Source organism: Amphibalanus amphitrite, unplaced genomic scaffold (genome assembly GCF_019059575.1).
Source record: "Amphibalanus amphitrite isolate SeventyFive unplaced genomic scaffold, NRLGWU_Aamphi_draft 000015F_arrow, whole genome shotgun sequence".
Lineage (NCBI taxonomy): Eukaryota > Metazoa > Arthropoda > Thecostraca > Balanomorpha > Balanidae > Amphibalanus > Amphibalanus amphitrite.
The window spans coordinates 745,364-772,211 of NW_024881511.1; the positions used below are offsets into that span (position 1 = coordinate 745,364).

General features: G+C 52.7%; 2 protein-coding genes across 2 annotated transcripts; one reads left to right on the plus strand and one right to left on the minus strand.

Annotated features, from left to right (window-relative positions):
- Nucleotides 1–409: 409 nt before the first annotated feature.
- LOC122385706 (nascent polypeptide-associated complex subunit alpha, muscle-specific form-like) lies at nt 410–11,326 on the plus strand. Its single transcript, XM_043374156.1, has 9 exons — nt 410–576; nt 4,228–5,557; nt 6,074–6,331; nt 6,567–7,098; nt 7,350–7,503; nt 7,907–8,034; nt 8,417–8,519; nt 8,977–9,176; nt 9,766–11,326. The coding sequence occupies exons 2-9, from the start codon at nt 4,240–4,242 to the stop codon at nt 9,872–9,874; spliced, it is 2,802 nt and encodes a 933-aa protein (XP_043230091.1). The 5' UTR covers nt 410–576; nt 4,228–4,239; the 3' UTR covers nt 9,875–11,326.
- LOC122385715 (MAM and LDL-receptor class A domain-containing protein 1-like) lies at nt 11,253–26,661 on the minus strand. The gene is made up of 13 exons (XM_043374168.1): nt 26,500–26,661; nt 22,476–22,628; nt 17,775–17,829; nt 17,384–17,536; nt 16,932–17,052; nt 16,469–16,658; nt 16,022–16,231; nt 14,620–14,916; nt 14,150–14,281; nt 13,716–13,948; nt 13,079–13,262; nt 12,205–12,835; nt 11,253–11,957 (listed from the first exon to the last, which is right to left on the minus strand). Exons 2-13 carry the CDS (start codon nt 22,626–22,628, stop codon nt 11,881–11,883), a joined length of 2,436 nt encoding a protein of 811 aa, XP_043230103.1. The 5' UTR covers nt 26,500–26,661; the 3' UTR covers nt 11,253–11,880.
- Between the last annotated feature and the right edge of the window lie 187 nt (nt 26,662–26,848).

Genomic DNA, 26,848 nt, shown 5'->3' on the forward strand with positions numbered 1-26,848 from the left:
CAAAAGGGCCGATTTTGGATGTTATTTGGAGGTTTTGATCACTGGATGCTGCGGTTTTGGTTGTTGCGTATTTTGGATGCTGCGCTCTTGGATGCTTTAATAGTCCCCCTTTGATTTGTTAATTGATTCTTTACCTGACGTCATCAAAATTTTATAAAACTTATCGTTTGTTTTCATAGCTTATGGCCAAAACGCTGTTATTTTTGCATTTTTAGCAATTTGTTATCAATTTTTGAGTCCATACATTCTAATATTCTGATCGGATTTGAACTCAATACGAAAAACACTACACGCAATGCCCGAATCAAAGACTCGTTTTCATCACAGTTTTTGTGACGTTTTCGAATAAATTATTCTTTGGCTGATTGGTATTTTTTGATTGTGCGATGGTTCACACTCACAGATTTCACACAACACTTGAATTTGGAATATATAGTAGTCCTGTGTGATTTTATGTCTGTTGCTGAGCTTCTGTAGATTATATATTTATTTAACCAATCATCACGGAACCCTGGTGCATTTCATTTAACCTTAATGAAGCATTCATTCAATATTACCACCCGATAATAGGAAAAGGTTGGTTTATGAATTATGAGTATCAAAGATTTGTTTGATTCTTACATTTTTCAAGGCCATTTGGTGTTATTTCTTGGCCTTCAATTACTGGGTAGATCCACCAGTGCCCTGATTCACTGCCCGGCACTGCAGCATGTTGCGCTGCTGTATTGGTGTTTTGTTTGAGACGAATTCGGCTTGATGCTTCAGCATTGCGAACATCAGGGTTGATTGTATTAATGTTACAATGGAACCTCAATGCACCGCTGCACTCAGTTCGCTGTGGTGAAACAGTGCCCAGAATGTTTATCTTTGTGTTATTTTGAAGTTGTTTGCTGTTGAGAATGCTGCAATGCCTTAGATGCTGGCACAGTGCCTAATTTGTCGCCACCAGTGGGATTTGAACCTACATCTCCATCTTGATTCTTGACACAGAGCTGAAATGTCCAAAAATCTAGTCTGAATGTTGATAAAATGCACTGTAACTTCTTAGTTCTTACCACCTGTTGGATTCCAACCTTTGTTCTCCATATTATTTGCACAATGTCAAAAATTGGTAGGTAGGTAATTGTATGTTTCTCCTGCCTTGCCAGACAAATTTCTGATCAAAAATGCTGCATTGATAGTCTGTTTCAGACAAATTGATTGGTGGTCATTTCAGATCCACAGCATGTCACATCACACTGCCTTCAGCACTTTATGGGGAAGTTCAATGCTTATTGCCTGTTTTATTATTCCCCCAGCTTGTTGATTGATGAAAGATTTGTGACAATATGTTGTGGGATTTATTCAATTTTGAGCACAGAGTGCAAATGTCAATTTGCACGTAGCATAGGTTTAAAAATGAGGCTAGATAAAGGGTTGCCATTTTAAATGGCTATTTTTGTTTTGCTGGTACCTACCTATTAATACATTACATAGGTAAGGTAGGTACCTTATTACATGAATGGCAATGACCCTACCACCACATGCTCACTGTGATGTGCATCCTTTGTGATACAGTTAGAAGTATTTAACCCTCGCATGTGTGCGGCGTTTGCCAGCTTCTAATGTGTAGGGGGGGGGTCGGTTGGACCCCCCCCTTGCCGTTTGGCCCCTGATCGAGCTAGAGCTTCGCGGAAAAAACGAGCGTGTTGCCCGTGACGAGAGGAAGCCGATGATACCCAATTTTAAGGTCCTAGGTCATTGGTTGACCTTCCAGGTCAGGTCAATGACCCAAAGTCGGGAAAATCGGGACCTGTTAGAAAGTCGTAAAGTGTGGCTGCTAAGGGGTTTTTCGGGGTGCTGATCACGAATATCGTGTTAGTTTTGATCACAGATGATGTCTTGAAGCATTTAGACTAGGTCGGGTCAGGTCAGGTCAGGTCAACCAGTAGGCGTCGTGACGGGTATTCGTAGTACGTGTCAACCGCCTCTGACAGCTTCGTAACATGTTGCGAAGTCACCAAAACTACTTCGTAAATGTTCAAATGGTTGCTAAATTCGAATTCAGCTCCAAAAACTAGCCTAGAAACATGTAAAACTCGAAAAAGTGAACCGAGGTCACCCGAGGTCACCAAAGGTCAATGACCTGACCTGACCTTCAGGTGACCTTGACACACACGGGAGTAACATCAAATCACATGTTTGAACGTTTGAAACCACGAAAAGCTTGCAAACACGCGGCTAGGGCGAGCCGACATACGCGAAATCGCGATTCCGGCCAAACATGGTCTCGGAAAAGAGGTCACAGGTCAAAGGTCATTTGGGTCAGGGTCATGAAATTTTCAGGGTAGGTGTAAAATTGATCAATGCGAGGCTACTGAAAGTTTCGTCGCGATCGGCCGCTTTTTACGCGAGTTATTCGCGAAAAACCATGGGGGGGGGTCCATCCGACCCCCCCCCTACACATGCGAGGGTTAAAGCTCATCATTTTCACACTTTTTGTGCCCAGCCTACGGCATCCCAATTCCATTTCAATTTTGAAGCAAGTTTTTTGTAAAATACCTTTGCACTAAATTAAAAATGTAGTAGATTTATTGATGCAGGACCAGAAGTGACATGCGAGCAGTGGAGGGCTCATACTTCACCTGACACATTTTCAGCTCATTACTCACTCAATGCATTGAGTACTTTTCTGAGGAATCTGCTGAATGTTTCCCAGTGCAATGTGCATCATATTTTCTTGCACAGTGAAAAACTGGCACAGCTGCTCAGCACTGCCCGCGCCCCGTAGGGGGGCCGAAACGGCCCCCCTGTCCTTTTCCGTCGATATCTCCTAAACGGCTAGAGATATCGCCACCAAACTTTCAGGACCCCTCCGGGCATCAATTTTACACATTGTGACCAAAAATTTTTCCAGAGGCTATGATAGGTTGGCCACAAATGACGTCAGAATGACGTCATGTTCTGCCATTTTCGACCGATAAAAGACCTTCGCGAGAAGAGCTGTTAGGCCTACAGCTTTGAAGATACAGAAAAATGATCAGGACATAAAAGGTGTAGAATTGACAGGGCTACAAAACTGCTATCTCGAATTTTTAAATTTTTGAGTTTTGACCCCAAAAATTAAAAAAGCAATTTTTTGGATATATTTGCCCAAAAATCCAAAAAGTTTTTTTGATTTTCGGGAAAACCGGAATATATGTGTTAGAGCCTACCGTCTTCTATCTACATACCAAATTTCAGATCAATATCTTGTTTTTTGGCCAAGTTATAGCAAAAAAACTGTTCCAAAATGATGACGTCAAATTTTCAAACTCAATTTTTGGCAATTCTAGACAACGTAGAGCAAAACAAAGACCACCATTAGAATCCCTGTGACGAGCTGCGTCGAATCGATACCCATTTTATGCAAAAATATCAACTTTGAAATTTGACCTAATTTGACCTGACCTTGACCTGACCTTCACCAAAACGTGGCCTAAACTGGCCCCAAAGGCTGCCTGACCCACATAATCGCATTTGTCATGTAAAATGGACCATAAAACATGTATCACACGACACTTTCATATTGTGACCCCCAGGTGACCCCCAGTGACCTGACCTCTGTGACCTGACCTGATATCAGTGACCTCAGATAGCGAAGTAAGCGAAGTATGTGTTTGGCGAACAATGTACCGTCGATGGTTTTCAATAACTTACCAATTTACTCGATTTCACAACACATTTCTTGAAATGCCTGTGACCGGTGGAAATCCGACCTTTGACCTGACCTGTGACGTCATCGGTTTGACCTAGGTCAATGAAATTTGGTCACAAGGTAGTTCCCGGGTGGGGCTATCGAACGCCGTTTGAGTTTTGAAAATCGGCCGGTAAATTTCCGAGATCTTAGGGGGGGCTGAAACGCCCCCCCCCCACGGGTGGTAGGGTCCGCCGATAGCCCTACGGGGCGCGGGTTAAGCCATGTGTTGGAATGCATCTGTAATCAGAGCTGTGATACCAGGATGATAGTGAAACTGTTTTAACTATTTTAGCTTTGACACATATCCTTAAGAGCTCCCTACTGGCTGTAAGACCCTTGTCATGGTTTGTTATTTGACAAGCTCAGCACTCAGCAGTATTGTTCCCAAAGTTACAGGTACTGTTGGTAATCACTAGTCGTTGATGCCAACATTCATGGGTCACTGGTCCATTGTTTGGGATCGGCAGTGCCCTGGTTTGTCTTACCATTATGTCCATTCCTGTTTGCAGAGTTTGCCGGAGATGGATCCCAGGGAGGGGATGCCATTCGGCTGGCCGCCGGAGAGTGTGCGCCGCCGGCCGCCGCCACCTCCGGCCGAGTATCTGGCGGCCCAGTACCACCCGCCGCCGCCGGGCCTGTACCCGCCCCACTCGCTGGCCGGCGCGCCGCCGCCGTACGCCGGTCTGCATGAGCACGAGCTGGGCGGCGGGCCGGCGCCGGCGCACTACCCGCCGCCGCCGGACCCGTTCTTCCAGGCGCCGCCGCCGCCGCCGCCGCCGCCGGCCGAGCGGCTACTCTACCAGGAGGAGCCGTACTACATGCCGCTGCACGAGCCGCCGCCGCTGCCGCCGCCGCAGCACCAGCAGCACTACATGCTGCAGCCGGACGAGCTGCACGGCCTGCGCCTGCAGCACGGCCGGCTGGGCGCGCTCGGCGGCCACGACGGGCCGCTGCAGCGCCACCTCAGCTCACCGGCCGGCCTCCTGTCGGCGCCGCCGCCGCTGCCGCCCGTCTCGGCACCGTTCCACGCCACCACGGCGCCCTCGGCGCTGCGCTTCTCACCGCGATTGGCCGCGTTTGGGGCCGAGCCCGAGCATGAAGGGGACGGCGAGTTTGGTACAGCACGCATCAGTGACAACCTGGCGGCCCATCTCAGTCAGATGGAGGCCCCGCCGCCGCAGCTGGAGCCGAGTCCGCCGCCGCCGGCCGCGGCACCCTCCTTCCTGAGCACTCTGTTCGGTGGCTGGCGCGGCGACGCGGCCACGGCCGACTCCGGCCTGCCCGTGTCGTTCGGGGTGAAGCCGGCAGACACGCCGCCGTCGCCGCCATCCACGCCAGTCGCAGACATGGTCCAGGAGCTGGGTGTGACGGTGGCGGCGCCGGCCACCCCGGAGCCGGCGCCCGCCAGTCCGACACCGACTCCCGTGGTCGTGACGCGCGCTGAGCCGGCTCGTCCGAGCTACTCGGCCGTGTTGGCCAAGCCGCGGCCGCCGCCGGCCCCTCCGGCCGCCGCGCAGCGGTCTGTGGACTCGGGATCGGTGGCTGGGCGTCAGCAGAGTGGTGGGCCTCGCGGGCAGACGGCGCGCGCCGGCGAGTCGGAGAGTGGCGGTGGCTCACGGCGCGGCGGCCGCGGTGGTCGCCGCCGCCGCTCCTCGGCAGACACAGTGACCAGGGCAGCGGCGCGCGGCTCTCCGGCTGGAGGTACCCCTGCGCGCCAGCCGACTGCCCCCGCCGGCCGGCCTGCCCAGGAGCAGCAGCCGCCGCCACCACCACAGGTGCCCGGCAAACCTGCAGATACCAGCAAGAAGAAGAAACGGAGCGGCAAATCATCACGCTCTGGTGAGTTATTAATGGAACATTTGGACAATACTTATGAGTGCCCTGCAGGAGAATGTCCCATGTCTTCAGTAATTGTACAGTTTCAATTATAATGGCTGCTCTATAATACGAAAACCTAGGCTGCTGTACAGTTGTAAAATCATAAAGGTTTTCGTTTTGCTATAAGTGGTGAGCTGTATTTGCGCTGTCCAGTGGTAATTCTGTTGTAAGCCTTTTGACACGCCACGCATTTTTGCAGACGTCGACTGATCAAGTCGACTGGTTCAAAAGGGTTGGGAACCTAATATCGATTTTCGTTGCAATCTCGTTAGTTTCACCTTATGGCTTTCTTGCATATTTGTGATGTTTCCGGCATTCTGTGCGGGCTCCTGTCGAGCTCGTGCCTGATGTCTGATTACATGGATCAATGAGTCGCGTATGACGGCGCGGTCGATCCGCCCCGATCGACTGAGATGCTCGCCGGCAGATAGGTCCTCTGCCGTGCTGTGCTCTGAAGGAGTACCGCTCTCCCCACAGAGTCCTCCGACTGCTCGGTGGCCGGCCGGCGCGCCGAGACGCTCAACAACAACCCGGACCGGGCGCAGCCGACCGTCCAGCGCCGGCCGCTCAACTATAACAACAACCTGGGCGCCTCGTCCACCCTGGGGCCGGCGCAGACCCATGTGCACGCGCCGCCGCCGCCGCCCACCGCCGGCGACACCAAGAAAATCGACGTCAATGTCGGCAAACAGAAAAACTGCGCCGGAAAAACGTCCAACGAGAGCAAGAAAGTCGGTAAGGATTTTTCGCCTGCCCTTAAACTGACAATTGGCACTCATTCACAGCATTTGGCAGTGGTGTGTCGTTTCCCCGTTCGCTCGTAATATTTTTTCTTCGAATTTTGAAGACTTGGTAATTTAAGTCATTAGTGGTGCAGCCGTGCTGGTCAAGCCATATTTCGCCATATTTTGCTTTATTGACAAGCGTTTGTGAAACCGTACGTCCTAACCGATTTCCTCTGTCCTGACAGCCGAAGAGACGATGGACAAGCCGGACAACAAGACGCTGTCGCAGTCTCGGGGCTCCCAGCCGCTCAATCTGCTCACACCCGGCGGTGCCGCCAAGTCGGAGCGTGTCAGCAAGGAGCTGGCGTTCCGCGCGCGGCCGGGCCGGGCGAGCGGCCGCGGCCGGCGCGAGGCCGGGGAGCCGACCTCTGACCTGCTGCGCCGGCTGGCGGCCCAGCTGACGCCGGGGGTGGCGCTGGTGGGCACGCTGCTCGCCTGGCTGGCGCACCTGGTGTGTGACGTGACGCTCATGTCGTCCCGGCTGCTCGGTGTGCTGATACTGTCCGTGGTGGAGGCGGGCCGACTGCGCGCCTGCCGCGCCGCCGGCCGCGCCCGCGCCGCGGTCACCTCCCGACTGGCGGCGATACGCGACTGGTGGAGTCGGCCTGCCGCCTCCGGCACCGCCGGCTCCGGACTGACGGCCAATATCTCCCTGCCGGCCACCGGCGAGGACGCCATGAAACGACTGCTGGCCTGCAAGGATAAGGACCCGTACAGGTGAGGGACGGCGTGGTCGCCAAGCCGACGGTCACTGCTCGTGAAACATGGTGACACATGGTCGACAGTGGTCATTGGTCACCCAGTACGCCTCTGACGCCCGTATGAATCATGCTGTTCAGTAACTTTCATGTCAGTCGGCTTACTTGGCTGGCACCAAAATTCATATGCTCTGATTCTTATGCCACTCATGCTTTCGTGTACTGAACGGCTGAAACCGTTTGACACCACCCATGTATTTCGTTCTACAGTATTCTGGGTGTGACGCACAACTGCTCGGACGCCGATATTAAAAAGTACTATAAGCGTCAGGCATTGCTCGTCCACCCGGATAAGAGCCGCTCACCGGGCGCCGACGAGGCCTTCAAGATTCTGCGGCGCGCCTTCGAGCTGATCGGATTACCAGTAAGTTTCGTGGGTGCGGAGAACATAGAAAGATGGTGATCGGTGTCATTATTTATAGACATCAGTTCTCACAGTTACGCTATAATTGGCACTGGCTGATAGGATGAGGTAGTTGGCAATGCTAAGATATTAAATTACATCTGTATTTAAATCAGAGCACGGGGTATTTTTGATGATATCCACGCCTAATTGCTGTTTATTTTGTTTTATTTAAAATGACAGGAAATAGTTTGACAATGTGATCGCATTACGGATTATACTCGTACTGCGGTTTGTGTTCACAAGCGCTCGGATATTACGTTATGCTCCTCCGGTCTTGCTGTGACGCCGCGGAGGACTCGAGGCCTCGTCTGGGCCTGTACCGGATGCTATTGGTCTTCAATGTGCGTCCCTCCGTCTCCAGGAGCAGCGGGCGGCGTTCGACGCCCAGGCCAAGGAGCAGCGCGAGGTGGACCTGGCCTTCCGACAGTACACCGAGGAACTCATGACCCGGCTCCGCGAGAAGATCGAAGAGACCCAGAACACGCTCCGGTTAGTTACTGCAGTTGGAGCTGTCCTGTTTCTGGCTTTTTTTTAACGTGTTGTGCCCTAAAACGAGTCAGCCATCCCGAGTGTTCTTTTCTTACTACATTTTTGCCTACACCTTTCCTTGCTCAGTGTAACTATTTATCTTCGCTTGCTTCGATACAGTTGTGTTCGGTCAGTCTGCTGGCCAGTGTTTCCGTATTTGCGGATCACCCGATGCGTGTTGGTGCCTTAGTAACTGCGCTTCTCGACGAAGTCTCGACTTGCGGCAGTGGGGCTCGACTGGCGAATGTTTGGCCGGTGGATACAGTGACTGTATGATCTCCGTTCCACATCGTTTAGCCATTCTGTGAGCTAAGCGTGACTCGGATGACGCGTGTGTCGCCAGATGCAACAACTGCAACCAGCGCCACCGTCGCAGTCGCACACAGCGACCGTGCTACGCGGCGCGGGCCTGCGCCACCTGCAAGATCCAGCACGCGGCCAGAGAGGTGAGACATACAGGGACCGGGCCGCGAATGGTGCGATCAAAGAGAAGATGCAGTGTGCGTGTAGCGACAGCAGGATACTAGGGATTCGAGAATATGGTCTGTTGTACTTGCGTTTGGAGGCCGAAGTATGATTCCTGCCCTCCAGACATGTTCAAATGCTTACTGACGACATGGGATCGCGCTTGGGACTAATTATAGATATTGCGACTCTTGTAAGCTGCAGGCCGCTCGCGAACCATCAAGCGACTGATTGACACACCAGTGTGTGCTCTCAGCTAGTGTCATGTTTCATCTCGAAATGATAAGTTTGTTGTTTCCTCCGATACCATAAATTCCGACGATATTCCTCCGCTGTATCCGCACTAATACATCGTATAATTGTTGTCGTCATAACTGCATGCTAGTTGGTGCCTCAGCAATCAATCGCAACTTTATAACCTGTTGTTCCTCATTTCAGGGCGACATTTGGGCGGAGAGCCGGTGGCTGGGCCTGTTCTGGCGCTACTACGCCTGTATGGACGGCGGGGTGTTCGACATCAGCGAGTGGGCCGCCTGCCAGTCGCAGTCGCTCAAACACCTGCAGGCCAACCACCATACGGTTCAGTACCGCATCATATCGGGCGCCAAACGGCACCGGCCGCCCGCCGACGAGCCATCGTGAGTGAACGAACACCCCACCCCCCTGTCCAAACGGCACCGGCCGCCCGCCGACGAGCCATCGTGAGTGCCTACGGCCCTCTCCCTCCCCCGTGAGCCCCTCGTGAGTTTCCGCGCTTCACCCTCCCCGCCCTTGAGCCCTCGTGAGTCGTGGGTGCTCGCTCCCCTTCTTCTAAGGCCTTTAACCCGAAGGCAGACTGGAATGTGCGTAGTAAAGTAATCTTCGAATGAACTGGGATGCACCCATCTACTCATGTAGCTGATGGGGTCTTCACTGACCCATGAATGCTCAATGAGCTATAATCTTAGATAATAGTTCATAGTTAATAATCATAATCATAGTTTTCTGATAATTCTTCGAAACATCTTTACAGACGTGGATATTTTGTCCCGCCCGCATCAATGCACCGATTCCGTTTTACCTTGTCTGCTGACAGAGCCAATGCGTGTCTGATGAGTGTATTACACCACTGTTGTAATGCTGCAGCTCCCTGAGCTAGCTATTGGTTATTGTGTTATGTTTCAGCTTATAACCGTCGTAAAGCGTGCCGCCCTGCCTGTGACTAATCTCTCCGCCTGCTCCCCGCAGTGACCGCGATCTGGAGGACATTCTCAGCAACCTGTACAACAACGGATCGATGTCTGGCGAGCCAGCGGCGGGCCAGCGGCGCCGCGGCGGCCGGCGACGCGCCCACTGAGCCGTGTGAGTGCGCCGCGCGCGCGAGGGACGGACGGGATCGGAGCAGATCTGCGCGGAGAGTGGAACTGTGCCGGGGAAGGCCGCGGTACTGAGACGGGCGGGCGGAGGGCGGTGAGTGCAGGCGACCAGTCCGTTGTAGGGCTGGAGGAGTGGCAGGGGAGGGTGTTCTTTCGTCTCGCGGTAGGACGTTCCTCTCCTCATGCCAGTCGGCGGGTTGGGAACGGATATCCCTTCTGATGATGGGGAAAGGACTCCCTCCGCCGGATGGAAGGGATGGTGCGCGTGGGAGGGACGCTCTTCCTGCCAGGTCAGGGGGACGTCCATTCTGCTGTCTGGGGAGGGACAGCCCTCCTCTGATCGGCAGGTGAGGGACGTCCCTCCATCCCCGGCTGGGAGGGACGCCCCCTCCCAGCAGGACAGACACGTGCCTCCGCTCGGAGGCAGGGAGGGACGACCCTCCATCCGCCAGTCGCGCTGCCGTGGCCCGACCCAGCTTTGGGTAACAATAAAAGACGAGACGGTGCCGCCGAGCGAGGCGTGCTGCCGGTCTCTGGGGGCTGGCGGTGACGGAAAGGTCGCGGGGGCAGTGGGAGGTCGTGCCGCGGGGAGGGGCGCACAGGGTGTCGACGGCTCTCGTACCGTGCTGGTGAATGTGAGGCGAGCGAGAGCCCGCCGTTCGTAAAGCTACGCCCATCTGCGGTGGATCTCCTAGTATTTGGATCGGTATTACCACCGCCCTATGCACCAATTCACCACCGGTACGGCTGACCAGTCGGGACTCCCGCACCTCTCACACTTTCGGAAATCAGTTCTCGTTGCGATGGGTGCACGGCGCCGGGCGCTGCGGGCTATCAGTGTGCGTGAGAACGAAGGTGCTCCGGTAGGCGTGGGTGTTCGGTCTGGCGTGCACTGTATATCTGAGCGGTGTTCGTATGCGTGCAGCGGCGGTTCGAGGGTCCGGGGCGGGTTGTTGTCGCGTTTTCGGCGGCCTGGCGGGCGATCGGGCTGTGGGCTTGCGGGAAGGAGGCTTTGCTGTGATGTGGTCTCTGCTGAGGGCCGCTGGCGGCGCCGGTCGGCGGTCCTGCGGCCGGCGGGGCTGTCGCCGCTGACCAGCCGGTCCGCCTCGCGGCGTTCTCTGGCTTCAGTCTCCTGTGGCCACCGTATGCAAGCCATATGCAGTTTTAAGAGGATATCTCTGCCTTCTCGTCTCAATGGCGTGCTTTCAGCTTTGATTTGATTTATTTGCCTTGGTTTAGTTTGCTTAGCGGTTTCCTTCTAGGATCGTTTTCTTCTTCTTCAGAGTTGCACTTGTTCGTGTTGGCCGGCTGTCGTGTTGGTAGGCTCGTATTGCGTTTCAGCTCGGTTTTCAAACCTCGTGTGCTACTGATATGTATTCTCTTTGGTATGGTCTTTACAACACGACATGATTCAGAATAAACAGACTTTGAAGGCCGCGTGTATCAAACGAGACAAATGGAGACAATACGACTATGCTAAAATACGAGTCCGTATGAGAATACAGTCACGAGAGAGGGTGATGCTAACATGGAGTGCTATGAAGTGATGCAGTACAATATCACGGTAATGCCGAGCTGAATGACCGGGATGGACGGAGGGTCTGACCCCGCGGACTGGGGGAGCACCGTCTCCTTATGTGGAAGTGGTACACCGGCGAGGCCTCACGCGGATCCCAAACTCACACAGACATAGGCCAACACGCGCGCATGGGCTCTGGGGAGCCTGGACGGAGCCGCGGTGTAGCCTTCGTACGGGACATCCTACTCAACTGAGGAACCAGTGTTACTCAGCCCCGCAACGTCGAGTGGCGATGCCGGACATTCACAACTATCTCACTCCTCAATACGATTACAGCTAGAATAAAATGACGGCAACACTGCCCGATGACACCGAGGGCGGCGCATATCCACGGCCTATGGAGCTCATCAGCCGGCCGGGACGGCGCCGGGTCGGGCTGTGTTGTCGAAACAGCAGCCGGCCGCTCCCTTAGACCTCCTGACGAACCGTGTTGTCCTCATCGTCGTCTTCATCGCGACGAGACGGGTCCGCTTCGGCTGGACGAACTGTGATTGAACGGTCTGGTCAGTCACAACGCCCGGGAGAGACAAGTCATACACAGTGGCCACTGCGTCCAAGCCGAAGCATGTCCGTCCAATGTCCAATGCGGGTCAATGGATCGGCTGAATCCCAGCCCGTTCCATGCTCTGCAACACATTTAGCTCAAATCGAGCACTGAGTCCTCCCATCGCTCCCACGCTAGTTCTATTCCCATTCGTAGTCCGTTACCCTCTCCCAAATCCCTATACTCACTGCGGCAGGCGGCGCGGCGCAGGCTGATATCGTCCAGAGCGAATCCGAAGTCGGTGGCGCGTCCCTCGAAGACGACGCGCAGCGGCCGGCTGGCGTCCATCTGCACCTCGCCGTGACGCCAGGTGACTTCCTCGTCCACCTCCTCGGCTCCGAGGGTCCACAGCGTCTGCTCGTCGTCAGGGTTCACCTCCTGGCCTTCGGCTGGCACCGGCTGGCTCACCACACTCAGTGTCGCCGTGGCCGAGCGGGATAGGGACGCGTACCAGAAGGAAACGCACAGCAGACGCTCCGAGTCGACCGGCTGGAGAGGCGGCGACGTCAGGCGCAGCTTCACCGCGTCCTTCTTGTTGGTGTTGAACGCGTCGAAGTAGGTGTACCCCTCCGAGGTGTGCAGAGTGTGGTCCTCGAGTTTGCGCGGTTTGCGGTCCTCGGTGGCGAGGCGCCAGCGCTGTTGCTCGTCGCTGTCGGTGGTCGAGTTGCGCCAGCCGCAGGAGTCGCGTGTGAAGTCGCAGTCGCCCTCGGTGACCATGGAGTACTCGGGTTCCTGGTCGCACGCGCCGTCCACAAAGGTGATATCGTCCAGGGCGATGGCGCCCTTGGCGCTGCGGCCCCACATGCCCTCGAAGATGATCTGGGGAGTGGAAGACACGAAATTAGTGCAAGAATCGGTGGTCGTAATGCATAGGACACGAGTACCGAGCTTCCTACTGAAAATACAAATTTAGTAGGCATTGTCTGTCAGAGCGAAGTTTCGCAAAGACTGGCCGTTCTGCAAGATGACGGATACGTACTAAGAGTGATATCGTAGTCATACCTGGCACGAAGGACGAAAAGTTATTACTCTACGTCGGGCTGACAGCATCAGCTTTCCTACCTTGTGCTTCTGGCGGATGTCGACAGTGGTCTGTCCGTAGCTCCAGCGCACGTTCTGCGAGTTTCGGACTGACCAGAGCGGCTTTGTCATCAGGTCATCGTCCTCGTCGCGGTACTGAGCCAGCACGCGGATCGAGCCCACCTGGGAGCCAGAGGTGCTCGGGATCGTGGCGTCCATGTAGTACCTGAGGATGGACGTAAGGGGGATTGGGCAGCGCGTCAGCCGTAAGACGCCGCTAACGGCCGAGCTGGGAAAAGGAGAGAGTGGGCGTACTCTGGTTCCAGCACACAAATAGCTACACACCTGTCCTATAGTAAACGAAGAGCCAAAAATTACTACGGAATAGCTTCCAAAGCAGTTGATGAATTTGTATTACTGTGTCCATAGACCTCTGTACACCGGTCTATGTACAGAGGTCTATGTTGTGTCCAATTATGACTGGTTGGTCATCGAGTCAGTCCCCAACCACATGTCCGACAAGTCATCCCATGGGCGCCGATAATCTATTATAATCCGGGCGCCTGAAAACTCAAAATCATCATCACAACACAAGTCATCCTCACGTCAGATCGCCCCCTTCCCCGCCCCCGCCCACATACACACATCATCCCCATTGCCCATTGGTAGCCATACACACCTGAACGTGAGACAGTGCGGCCGCTCGCTGCCCTCCATTGTGGGTGACATGAGCCAGGCGAACTCGCCGGGTCGCTGCGGGTCCGAGTAGGTGAGCTGCAGCAGGTAGCCGCGCTCCGAGCGCAGGGTGTGGTCGGTACGCGGCGCCAGAGCGTCCCGGCCCGTGATACGCCGCCAGTCGATCCTGTCCAGACCCTCGCGACGGCCCGGGTTCATCCAGCCGCACTCGTCCACCTGAGTGGAACGGTGGTATGAAAAGTGTTAGTGGAGATGGCACGATGAGGGGTCCTCACAACGGCCAACAATACTGCTGAAAAAAAAATATAGCGACTCATGACTTCACCGTCTGGCTGCTAAAACGCGGATCCTACGCTCTGGCGGCAGCAATGACAGCCGGAACCCTGAGGCCGACAGGCTGAAGAGCCGCTTTCTCACCTCGAACGTGCAGTCGCTGGAGTCGGGGGCGGCCGCCTGAGGCGCCGATGGGCACACGCCCGGTGTCAGGGACACGTCGTCGATGGCAATGTCACCCAGGTCGTCAACGCCGACCTCCGCCTCGATGGCGATCTGCCGACGGGGAGGGGGAATTTAGACATTGCCGACGGAGGGAGGGCATTCAGACGGTGCCGACGAGGGGGTGGTGGGGTGAGACGCTGCCGGTGGCCCATCAGGTGGCATCTGTTCTGCAGTCGCTGTATGCAAGGCACCTCGGCAGCCCGGGGCATTTATGATCCGGGATAGACGGTGCCTTTTTAACTACATGTGTTCTAAATGTGTTAGGCTAACGACATTGGTCGAGGAAAGGACAGCATCTCTCATTATCTTATTTATATCTCTTATCTCTCTCGTTTTCCCCAATCTCTCCCTTACTCTTCATCTCCCTCTCTCCCCCTCCCCACACTGACCTTGTACTGCTCGGAGGCGGTCACCGGCACCTGGCCCTGATACCAGCGGTTACCGGACGGGCCGGACAGCGTCCACAGCACCTTCTCGTCATCACCGACCATTCTCAGTACCCGCAGTGCGCCGATACCGGAGCCGTGCATGTGTGTCCAGAATCGGAAACACATGGGCTCGGAGCTCTGTGTGGCCGGCAGCTGACGGGACAGCAGGCGAGCCTTGTCTCCGGGCCGGCGCGGGTGCGACGCGTCGATGTAGACGTACCCTCCGGCCGTGCCACCGATCACGCTGCTGCCGTGGTCCTGTGAGGGGTCAGGGTCAGAGGGTCAGGTTATTTATCAGAGGCTAGGGAGAGGCCAGGCGAGTAAATGGTTGTTGCATAAGAAGTTGGAGGTAGAAATCGCTATAATGAGGCTTGAGAGCCCATTTGTCGGAGGTCACAGGGTAAAGGCCTCACAGGCCAGGGGTCAGTCGCCTTCCAAAGTGTTCTGAGCTCCTTCGTGCGGTAGAATGGCTGTGCAAACTCTAGGTTAGTCAATTTTGCTCATTAGAATTCACGTCTCGTGGCCGGGAGCGGAACGACAAATGTGGCATGATTAATTACGGGACAGAAATAGTCAATGCTAACAAAAAACAATCCCCACTCGGCAATTAAATATTATCTCTGGTCTATCTACATGACGCAGCACGAAAGGGGGTGACATCCGCGATATATCACTGCACGATTTTAGCCGACCTACCGGACAACGAAACAAAGGGAATCATTACACACCTACGAAAGCACCAACGCCGGCACAAAATCCACCGCATTTTGACTATTTCTACTAATAGTATCGATTCAACTGCTTTTAATTGTTCTTTTTATCATTTGCAACATCTGCACTCCGTGCAGTCCTGCTTGCTTATATACTTCAACTTTCGCCGCTAGATGGCAGTAGCATTGTTCGCCTGAAGGTATGCTGTACCGCAAGGCTTACAGTCTGCCTGAACGCATATACTGTGCCGCATGGCTCACAGCCCGCCTGAAGACATGCTGTGCCGCAACGCTCAAGCGCAAGAAATGAACTCAGGGCAACGAGAACTCCCCGGGTAAATTTATCGACAAAATGGACTAGCATGTCTTCGTGAGAAGAAAAACGTCTACTTTTGGGCCCATGGAATTATTATCACAGCATCTCAACAGTAATCACTCAATACGATCGGCTTTACAGGCACAAACCCAGAGCCCTTTCACCTAGAGGCCCGAGTCGAGATTACTTTACTAGCCCGAGTAACATAGATTACTAGCCCCAGTAACGTATCTATCACAACTAAGTTTCATCTTTCATAAGAACATGACAAGCGCGGCTTTTTTAGCCCCGGCACAACAGCTGACCCACGGTTCGTTTCCAGTCGCCCGTAACATACCCGCATGGGCCCCGTTTTGGGGTTGGTGGTGCCGCGCGCGCTCGTCCATTGGAAGTCGTCGCCGTCGCTCTGTGTCCAGGTGCACGTGTCGGCGTTGAAGGTGCACTCGTCGGCGCAGTCGGAGCCCTCGGTCAGACGCACCGAGTCGATGGCGATGTAGCCGCGGTAGTTGCGGTTCTCACCCTTCAGCGGGATGGCCTCGAACACAATCTGCCGCCCGAACGAACGGCCTCGTTAGCTACATTTTGGCATGCTTCAAGTCATTGTTAAACATTTTAATAAGCAAACAAATAGACACGTCATTTCCGTTATTAAGTTCCTCCAAGCAGACAAAGCTAAGATTGAAGATAGACAGACAGACAAACAAAACAGACAGGCAGCCAGACAATCAAAGCAGGCAGGCAGACAGACAGACAGACATTCAGATGCCCCCGTTCCGTCCCGTACCGTGTGGTCCCGGCTGGAGGTGATGAGTTTCTCGGTGGGCGTCCAGCCCTGGTCGTCAACGCTATCTGACTCCCAGATGACGATGTCGTCGCGGTGGTCGGCCGTACTGCCGTCCCGTTCGTCGTCTGATACGGGGTGGAGAAGAACGCGCAGACGGTCCACGCTCAGACCGGCCTTACTGTACTGGAACCTGAGGGGCGCAATCGAGCGTCGGCCGTCGGGTCCGTCAGACGCAAACACACTCCACTCAGTTTATCAACAGTCAAACGTGACGAGTGACAAAATTTTCTGATCAATCACACACCACACCGTAAACACCAATAGACATGTCATTATTACGGAGCGAGCGAAGCGAGCGTAGTCTTTCCTTAGATTAACGGAAACTTCTGAGTATGAGCAGCCGCTATGCACTCAGTTACACCACACAGCGGTTCGGTATATTTATGGGGGGAGTTTTACTGACTTGAGGCACTTGCCGGCCGCCCCTGTACTGGGCATCTCTGGGCTGTACAGCATGGCTGACTCGGTGTTGGCTCCATCCTCGTCGGTCGGCATCGAGGACGTCTCAAAGAAGGCGTATCCACCTGCCGGAAATCCACGATAGCTCGTCAGGGAGGCGGTAGTGGTGTAAAATGGATAGGAGCACTTATCGACGATCGGGCGCACTGGATAATGAGTACGTCACAGATGTCGATACACGATCAATAATAATATGTTCCGCATCGGAGAGATTGCCAGTGGCTCAGCATCAGTTCATCGCCGTTATTGTCCCCCGACATCAATGTCTCGATGCCAGTATTTCGACGTCAGCGTATCAATATAAGTGTCACGACATCAGAATACCGCCATCACTATCCCTAAGAATCCCCACGTCCGTATTCCACGATCAGTGCCCCGGGACATCATCTCGCTCACCGTCCTTGGCATTGTCGGCGTCCTCCGGAGGTCCTCCGACCCAGTTGGCCCCAGCTCCGGTCGAGCTGCGCCACATCAGCACAGACATGTTGGGGTTGGAGTAGTCGCACAGCGAGTCGCGGCCGCCGCTGCCGAACGCGCAGTCCGGGCTGCCTGAAAATGTCAAATACGTTACCTAACTGACGTGGTTTGGACGAAAGAAGGTATCCGATAAGATTTCATAATCGCGCAACACAATCGTCTATTTCAAAGCACTCAAAAGTCAACACCTTTTTAAGGACGACTACTGCTCTGCCGGACCGCTGTGCTACGGTGGTCCTGTACTGCGACCTTACCATAGTACATGACCTTTGACCTTTTACTGTGACTATGACCCTGTACCGTGACCTACCTGGTTGTTCCTCATCGTCATCAGGCCGTCGTTCCGCCTGCCGCTCGATTCGAGTCTGTAACAGAGGGTGAGCAGCGTGTCAGTCGCCGTGTCACCGGTCTATCTGCGGCGTGTTATGGACGCATCAGCGGTGTGTCAGGGCTGTGTCATGGGCTGTCATCGGTGTCATCGGGATCTCAGCGGGGTGTAATTTGGAGCACATCAGCAGCTGCAGCATTTCCTCACTGCCCAATGTAGCATTCAGCGGTCTGCAGAACAGATCAACGGGCATAGTGAACGGGCCCCGCTCACCGCCGTGCTTGAGTGAACTGCACCGCCGGCCGCGCCCCGTGCTCCGGAGCCGGACCTAGCCGACCCAGGCTGGCGGAACTGATACACCCCCTGCGCCGAGGGCCGGTCCTTTCCTCATCAATCAGCGACCCACTCTGATTAGACGGAGATGAATTGTTCCACTCGCAGAGACACACATATGACATAACGCATTGTGAGCCCATACCCAAACCAGCTCGTTATTGGCTCAGGGTCATGCCGAGGTGGCCCAATTCGGGCGTGACGCGTGGAGCGGGCCACGTCCGGGCTGGTCTGGCCCTGCTGACCTCCTGGTCCCGTCCCCGTCCACCGTCCCCACCAAATCACTGCTACCAATCATCGCGATCGCCCGCCGGGCGAGGTCACAGGTTAATCGTCAAATGACGAGTTTAAGCGAACGAGTTGAAACCGTATGTGTCGTTCCATATCTATGGATTCATAGTGTTATGCCTGGCTGCTCTTACTTTTGAACGGTACAAACCAACAACAACAAAAAAAAAAACTGAATGCCTCATGCTCAGGGGCAAAGGTCTGCCCGATGACCCAGCAAGCTGTCTTCAACATAAGCTATATGACCGAAAACGTATTCATTTTATGCCATACACAACTTTGCATTTCTATTGACTTTTAATCATGTTTCTATTGCACTTTCCTAAGCAGGAGCTGTTACTGGTAGCGCAAACCGAAGCCTGCGATAGGCCCCCGGATTCCTCAGGCGCATTCCTGCTCGGTTCGGTTGCACCGATTTCCCCGAATAACACAGCGTCGGTACGGCTGTCTATCGACCCAGGCCGAGTCGTCGGGTCCCAATGAATGGTTAATGCGCGCCTGCCCCCAATCGGTTCAGTAATCACTATGGAAAGCCAGTCACAGACAGTCTGACACGCAGCCCCTCCCTGAACCCTCTGACCTCCCCTCCCCATGTCCGACAATACCACGGGACATCGCTGTCATCGGGCAGACTAGGACAGGCAGTCGCAGCAATACTGCTAATCCGGTAACATGAATCTTCTCCCTCTCCGTGCTAAGGACTGTACCATACTGTGACTGGGACTGGGTCGGTAATGACTTATAACTATCCATTCGCAGCCCCATGTCTTTGCTCACGCTCCGGCAGTGGTGGCGACCGGTTCTGTTCGGACCACATTAACATTGACCGGTGCGCAGGCCGCAGAAAGGTCGCTACGCTGTCGTGCAATGAGCGCACAGTGCACACGGAACTGAGCGAAGGTCCCGGTAGCGCCGTTGTTTGATGGACTCCAATTTCGCTGTCTACTAAAATCATTTTGGAACGACTTTTATGGGACCACCGCACAGTCGAGCCTGTCGATTTGCTGTAGAACGATGACCATGGCTTCCTGCTATTGACCAGCAAATTGGAATGATGGGGCTCGAGCATGCATGATGACCAGATCCTTGACCTAAATACTGTACGACAAAGTGCAGGCTCATCGACCAGATCCACTCGCCGCAAGCTCGGTTTGGATATGTATACTCGTATGCATCATTGCGACCATGCCACTACCGGCCTTCCGTACTACGAATTATAATGATTACATGAAAAAAGCGCCTGATGGGCATGAAAGATGCAGAAACGGTAAATTATGCAGAAATATAAAAGCCTCTTAGTTCCGGAGGTGCCAGAAAGCCTCCTTGATCGTCAATCATCTACCTACCGTCTTAAACGAATTGACAAATGTCTAGGCATAAATTAGCATAAATTTATAATCACTTTTACCGTTAATGAGCTACGACTATGCTACCAGCTACGACCTTGCCACGGATTATACATTTGTCAGGCGGGTGCTTGGCGAGGAGTACCGTCACGACGCCGCGCAGTAAAATTACGACGCTGCCCATCGCGGTCTGAAACAGCACCTGCGCTTTGCCTATCGACCGGCAGTCAAGCCGGCCTTGGTCAATCTGATTGCTGCTGACTTACGGTTCGGCGCTAAAAAACAAGGTTGTTGCTTCAATGGTTCGGAATAAAAAAGTATGTAAAAATGAAAATGAACTGGCCACCGTATTCCCATTGCAGCTGACGCAATACGAATATGCTATATTGCGCCGGACATAAGTTTCTTTTTTCCAGACAAACCCCTCTGGAAAAGTGACTGTCACTACAGTGGTATTGAGTGAGCGTAAATCGTAACCATTGGTATGCAACATTGTTATTCACCGTGACATGTTGCAGTGAGTCTGTGCAGTGTCCCAAAATTGTATTTTGCCTTGGGTGTCAGAGGGGAATAGCTCGCCTTAAAGGGGGATAAGAGTGGAAAATTGTCAATCACATAAGCCCCTAAAAGATTGGAAAAGGGATCAAGGGCGCACATTTATATGCAACTGAGACAGATTGCAGGATGGGAAACGACCAGCACCCAAATGCTTACTGTCAGTAAAATTGGGAGTTGGAAATAGCTCTTAAAAATGGGGATGAGAATGCAAAATAATTTTCATTTGGATGTCAGGTCGCACCCAAATCGACAAATTTTGCGATACTGCTGTGGACCGTCACTTCGATGTCTCTCTATGTCCGGCAAAATTGCGTCTGTTTGTCAGAATATGTCCCTCTACGTCCGTTCGAATGATGTCACGGTGGCCGGAGATCCCTGCCGTGGTTTTTGCCGCCGCGGCCTCGTTATAACTACGGCCAACCCGCCCCAGTCCAATCTGACTGAGCGAGGGGGTGGGACGCTCTGGGCAGGGGAGGAGAGGGACAGCTGTCGACTGCAGCCAAACGTGACGGTCAGAACACGGCTCAATGTGACAAACAAAGACAATTATGACACAATGTGGCAACTGAACGATGAGTGCGTAAAGCAACCTCCTCATATCGAATACAGTCGTCTGCTACATGGCACCAGCTGCCCAAGAACACGTCAGCCCGCTGAGCCCCTGACTGACTTTTTGCTTTTACAGCCTATAGGAAGTTATGCAATCATAGAATACCTAACAAATAGTTTAAAAAAACGCACACACACAAAAAAGACACCAATTAAGCACACACGGTGAGCTTGTCAGTGATGTGTCGCTTCTGGGGAAGCATGAGTCATGTTTGCCCTCATGAGTAATGCGTAGGTATGAATGATGTCATTGCTTCCGTGACTTCTCCCCCCCCCAAAAAAAAAACGGCAATACCACGCCAGTCATGTTGGCCCTAGTGGCGCCCATTCTGGAAGGATTTTGAAGTAGGAACACACTGGACCATAGATAAGTCAATCTCGACAATCACGTGCATTGCCGGTAAACTATTTTGTCCCCCCCCCCCCCCCATTACCTGTATATTCCTTATACACTTTTGCTAGTATACCCTTAAAACCCGATTAACCTTATGAAGTGATATCACATAGCAAACCGAACCTCCAGGAAACTCTTCCATTAATTTCAGACAGCACAATTAAATGCATAATTACACGAGCTGACGCTTTATATGTTAGCTTGACCCTAAGCGCTATCCGGCCGTTTGACATTTAAATACTGCTGCGTTATGTTGACATTGTCAATGTGCAATTTTTTAAACAGAAAAACGTCCTTATCATAATACCTAATTTTGAGTTTTAATGAACCATGATGGTCTTCATTCTTCTTATAAAAAAAATAGCACAAAAACGATTTAGCCACACATTGCGAGGCTAACACTCCTGACTTTATTCATTTAATGGCTCAAACGATTTTAATTTTTAATACGACACATTTCGGGTCAACACACGATAAACATTTTTCATTACACTAATTTCGTCCGTGAACTCCCGAGGGCAGGCGACTGCTCCCGCCACGTCGGTTGGTGGACCGGTGCTGGTTAGGTGCGGTACCGGAACTGACGTCACAGGATGATAATGACCTGACGCGGCCGGCGGCCTGCCCCGCCCGAGCTCCAGCCGGCCCGGGGTCGGGTGGTCAGCGCTCGGCGCGGCTCACCGCGACCCTGGCACTGACCACTGGCCGACCTCCACAGTCCACAGAGATTCTTACAAAGATGGCCGATCACCCGTGGCCAAAGTGTCGATTTTCTACTAACCGTGGACTTTTGACACACATCAGCCTGTCTACAATATGTAAACGTTTGACACATCCTTGCGTAATTGCTCCTGAGTAAGCCATTAGGCCGTCGACGTCTATAGTTCGCAGAACTGTCCTCTGTGCCAGCTCACTTACCTGGGTGGTGATTCACCGGTAATAGCAGCGCGCTGCTATTACACGTGTCAAATTGGGTTCCCATGGAGACGTCAACAAGCCTATTCCTCCAACACTACCAGAAATGTGACGTCAGCTCGCGAAATGGAATAGCAGCGTGCTGCTAGCACCGGTGAAACACCACCCTGTATGTACGGGCAAGACGGCCTGCTCTGTGACGTCACTCACCTGGACGGGCTTTCGTGTGACGTCACTCACCTGTACGGGCAGGGCGGACTGCTGTGGCGAACTGAGCAGCTCGTCCAGGCTGATGTCCTCTTCCAGGGGAGCGGCATGAGCTGTGACCGCCAGCAGGGCTGCCAGAGCCAGCAGGGCAGCCGGCCGGTGGCTGGCCGGCCTCCACAGGACCATCTGAAAACGGGATACAAAATTTTTAGAATTATCAAAAATATACAGTTGGCGACCTATGTGTGCTACGTGTCTATCGCTTACCTGAATTTTCATTGATTTTATTATCATTATTTTTGTTTACCTATCGAGTTCCGGCTGATCCTGTTAACGAATCGCAAGACATGTTGCGATTTTTCAGTCACATTTCTCCATGTAGGTTCTTACTAAAGGATGTCACCTTTGAATCAGCTGCTCACTGAAGTCTTGCAAATCATATTGTGCATCGGCGCCGTTTCTTACATGAGTAGAACAATGTTGTCTAGCACCCGTGTTGGTACGGCGTCAATTCGCCGAATGGCGGCCCCAGTTCACCGGGTGGGCGGGAGGGGAGGCGCGTGGGGCTGGCGTGTCGCGTGTTCACATTGTAATTATTGATGAATTGGAGGCCGATATTAGTCACTGCCCTGTCGTTTAACGGCAGGAATGACAAAGGGCACCCACCGGACATGAATTATGTGTGCCTGAATAGTCTTGTCCGAGACAGCGCAGCTATATCTAGCCTGAATATTATCCAATCCAAAGGACATGGCGTATAGGTTCATTCCCGGCTCATCCGAGAGCTCTTACCGCCCAGGTCGCTCAGAGACATCCTAATCGCCGTGCCACGCCCCTGTCGTTCGGGGAACCGTGTGGTGCTGCCCAAGTCTCTCAGGGACATAATCGCTGCATTGTTTCATAACGCTCCGGGAAATAATCACTGTCCTGCTCCTACCCCATTTTTTCAATATGACATAGTTAGATGGCATAACAACAGCAACATTCGACGGCTTTACGCCGAAGACCCCTGACACCCATTGGTTGCTAATTTGTTTAATGAATCGTTTGGCGGAGCTGTGGGTTGTTTTATTTTGAGTTACGGCGTGTCTGACGTGTCTGGATATGCCCTGGACGTAAGCGATGAGCGGGCATTTTTCTGTTCCCCAACCGACTCTGCCAGTCAACTCAATAGCGTGCACACGAGCTCATTCGGTCGCATCGATTATGAACATTCCTTTCTGTGTTGTTGTACAGCGTCCACCGACTTTCCGAATGTCTCCCACTAGACACTGCCGTGTCCTAAATCGGACCGCCTTGTCCGTGTTATGCCCACTCTGTCGGTGCCACTGGGGGCATTAACCTGGAATGCGGGGCGGCGGGGCCTCTATCGATCAGGGGTGGTCGGGGAATGGAGCCACGCCCGCAGTGGGTGCACCAAATTAGCACCGGCACCGGGTGACGAACACAGTGGAACGAACACGGATGGAGCCGAACTTTATACCGAGAGGCGCACACGGCACAGCCGACAGCCATGCGCTTGGTGGCTGCCGGTGATGGGTCGGGTGGACGGTGGTGCAGACTGCAGCTGACAGCTTCTATGGCATTATAATTATACAACTGCAGACCATGGCTACTAAACACGATTTGACCAGCATGATTCGACCAGCTTTCTTCGAATGCCAAGTCAGCATTAATTTGCCTTATTACTTTGCAAAAAAAAAAAACGCCAGTTAACAGTGTTTGGTTGCTAATACGCTAATACGGTGCTCCGTTTCGTTTCGTCAACTAACTTAACCAAACGTGAGTGGATAGCAAAACATCGAATTCATAAAGTAAAGAAATCACACGTTTTGCCTATTTTTAGCCCGGTGTTCGTAACACAAACCGGATTTCAAAGACTAAAGTGAACTTTCCAATCTGGTGCTCGGGGACCTATATGCTCGTTGCCAGCGTCCAGTGTAGGCTGACCACTGACCAGGGGAGTCTGGGGGTACCGTTACTCTTCCGGGATGGGCGCACATTCCGGGCAGGGGCGGAAGCGTCACCGCAGCGGGGCGGGGCCGCCGGCGGCGGGGGGGGGGGGGCGCAGAGCGGAACCGAGCGGCAGCGCGCAGTGATGACGGCTGAGCCGGATATGGCGGACCACCGCGGCACAGTCACAGCCACAGGCTCTGCCTACGCCTCTCTGCCGCACAGGATCACCGTTGTGTTCGCGGTCTGACTACGGGCAGCGCGGCCCGCGGGCCGCCGCCGATACAGCCCGTATAGCGCTGAGCTGAGGTAGGCTGTACCGCACAGCACCGGAGCAATGCGGCACAGCATACCTGCCGTCGGTTGTTATGTTACGCCGAGACGTCGAGCAACAGAGCCGCCGCGCCGCGCCGGGCCAAAGCGGTGTCGGGAGTTTTGAATGCCTTTTGAAAATTGGACCGCATCATGTAGACTATTAAAACACATTTTAGGTGCTCTATGGCCTTTTTTCAGAAACAAATGGCTGTAGTTATTCGATAAACGTTTTAGTGTCTAGACACGACTTGTGCCGATGGCGATCTCACATTAAAGCCGACTATTAGAAACAGCGAAATAATAAAAAATCACGACATTGACCATCTTACATCTAGCATTCAGAACAATTTGTGAACAATGTTGGTACCTATAGGCTAGCATGGTCCACTCGATGAGTGTAAAATGAACGCACCACTTTGACATAAACGGCTTACGGCAAATTATTACCTACAAAGCCCAGGGAGATTAAAGGGACACTCCCACCTTAACATTAGTTTTGAGCTGAGATAGCCAAATTGGTGGCCATGGCCTGCAAATACCGGTTTGGGCACTCACAACAGCGACAAATGCTTTAATTCGGAGATATGGAATTTCAAACTTGCAGTTTTCGGATTCTAAGGGGCTAGTGCATTGGTATGCCCCCTTAGAATTTGTGACGTCAGCGGAGATCTAACGATTTTTAAATCTTTTACTAAAACGTTTGGTAGCACGCGGTGGTATATGCTGCTTTGCGCGCAACAAATGCCGCACTTTTAAATAAAGTCGCTAGGAACAGCGGAGATCCCAAAAAGTAAACAAAAGTAAAAGTCTAGTATCTTGAAAACCGGTGAATATTTTTCGATGAAATTTGGTAGATATTCGTTTTCGCTCTTTCTGAACCGAGCGACATCACTTTCGTGCCAATTCATTAACTTTTTTGAAGGTGGGAGGGTCCCTTTAAAGTACGTTAGCATATAGGGTGAACCGTTTATCGTAAACATCAATCATGGCTATAACATACAGTTTTGACCTTTTTCAAATTTCAGCGACCCGACCACAGCAGGGTACCTAATGATCGCGAAAATAGCTGTCAAACTGAATGATTAATTCAGCATCTATTTCAGCTGTCCTCTATTCGACCACTACACCTTTGTCGCCTTTCTAAACAAGCTCTGAATCCGACATTTACAACAATCGAATTCAATTAGGCATTTATCGAGCGACATTACAATTTACAGCACCGGGAAGCACCCAGGCTGACGTTTTTTTTTTTTACCCGTCCTTATTCGATAAGTCAAACAGCTTATCGGGTTCGGGTATAATGGTAAAATGAGCTAATTATCAGTACCCCATTGTTATACATACCTACCTACCTACCTGCTTCTGCTTGCACAATGCACATAAATGTCTTTATCAACCTTGCCTAAATACATAGCTCTATTCACCGTTACGCAGACATAGATGTTTATGCATTATGCATAGGCCATAGTTACGACGGACAACGTGCAATAAGTCGAATTTTTAATCACAATCATTTCTCTGAACAAAACGTCTACCGCCTTTTCTTACAAAAAAAAAAAATCATTTTTTCCTTGGAACATTAGAAGGAAATGTAATGAGATTGAAGATTCTAAACTCAAATGACTTTATCTCACCCACTGATTAAGTCACAAATGCAACAGTAGGTACAATTTATGTACAAATGTGTATCCCTATACACAAATTAGGGTTCATGACCCGTTCATTTACGTTCTCCAGGGAAGCAATATGCATTATTGCTTCCCCCTCGCGTGTCCCGTCGTATCCTCACCTTTATAGCCGAGCGTCCCAAACCAGTGACACTAGGCGCGTCGTTCTCTCGGAGGTCGTCGGTTCGTCGCTGGAGTGGCACGTCCGCTAGCGGTGCGCCCCGGGCGGCGAGTGACCCCCCAGCGGACCCGCTCGGGCCACCCGGACCGCGGCACGCCGCCCCGTTACCATGACGACCGCCGCGTGCCGAACGCAGGCCCGTGCTGGACGCGTGTGTTATTAGTTGCTCGGAGTAGTAATCGTTATGACCTCTGGTAGCTAACTATAACAAATGAGTTACGTATTAATATTTTAACGATTTTTCTTTTTAGGTCGGATGAGGATACGTGACCTCATGAGGTCGCATAATA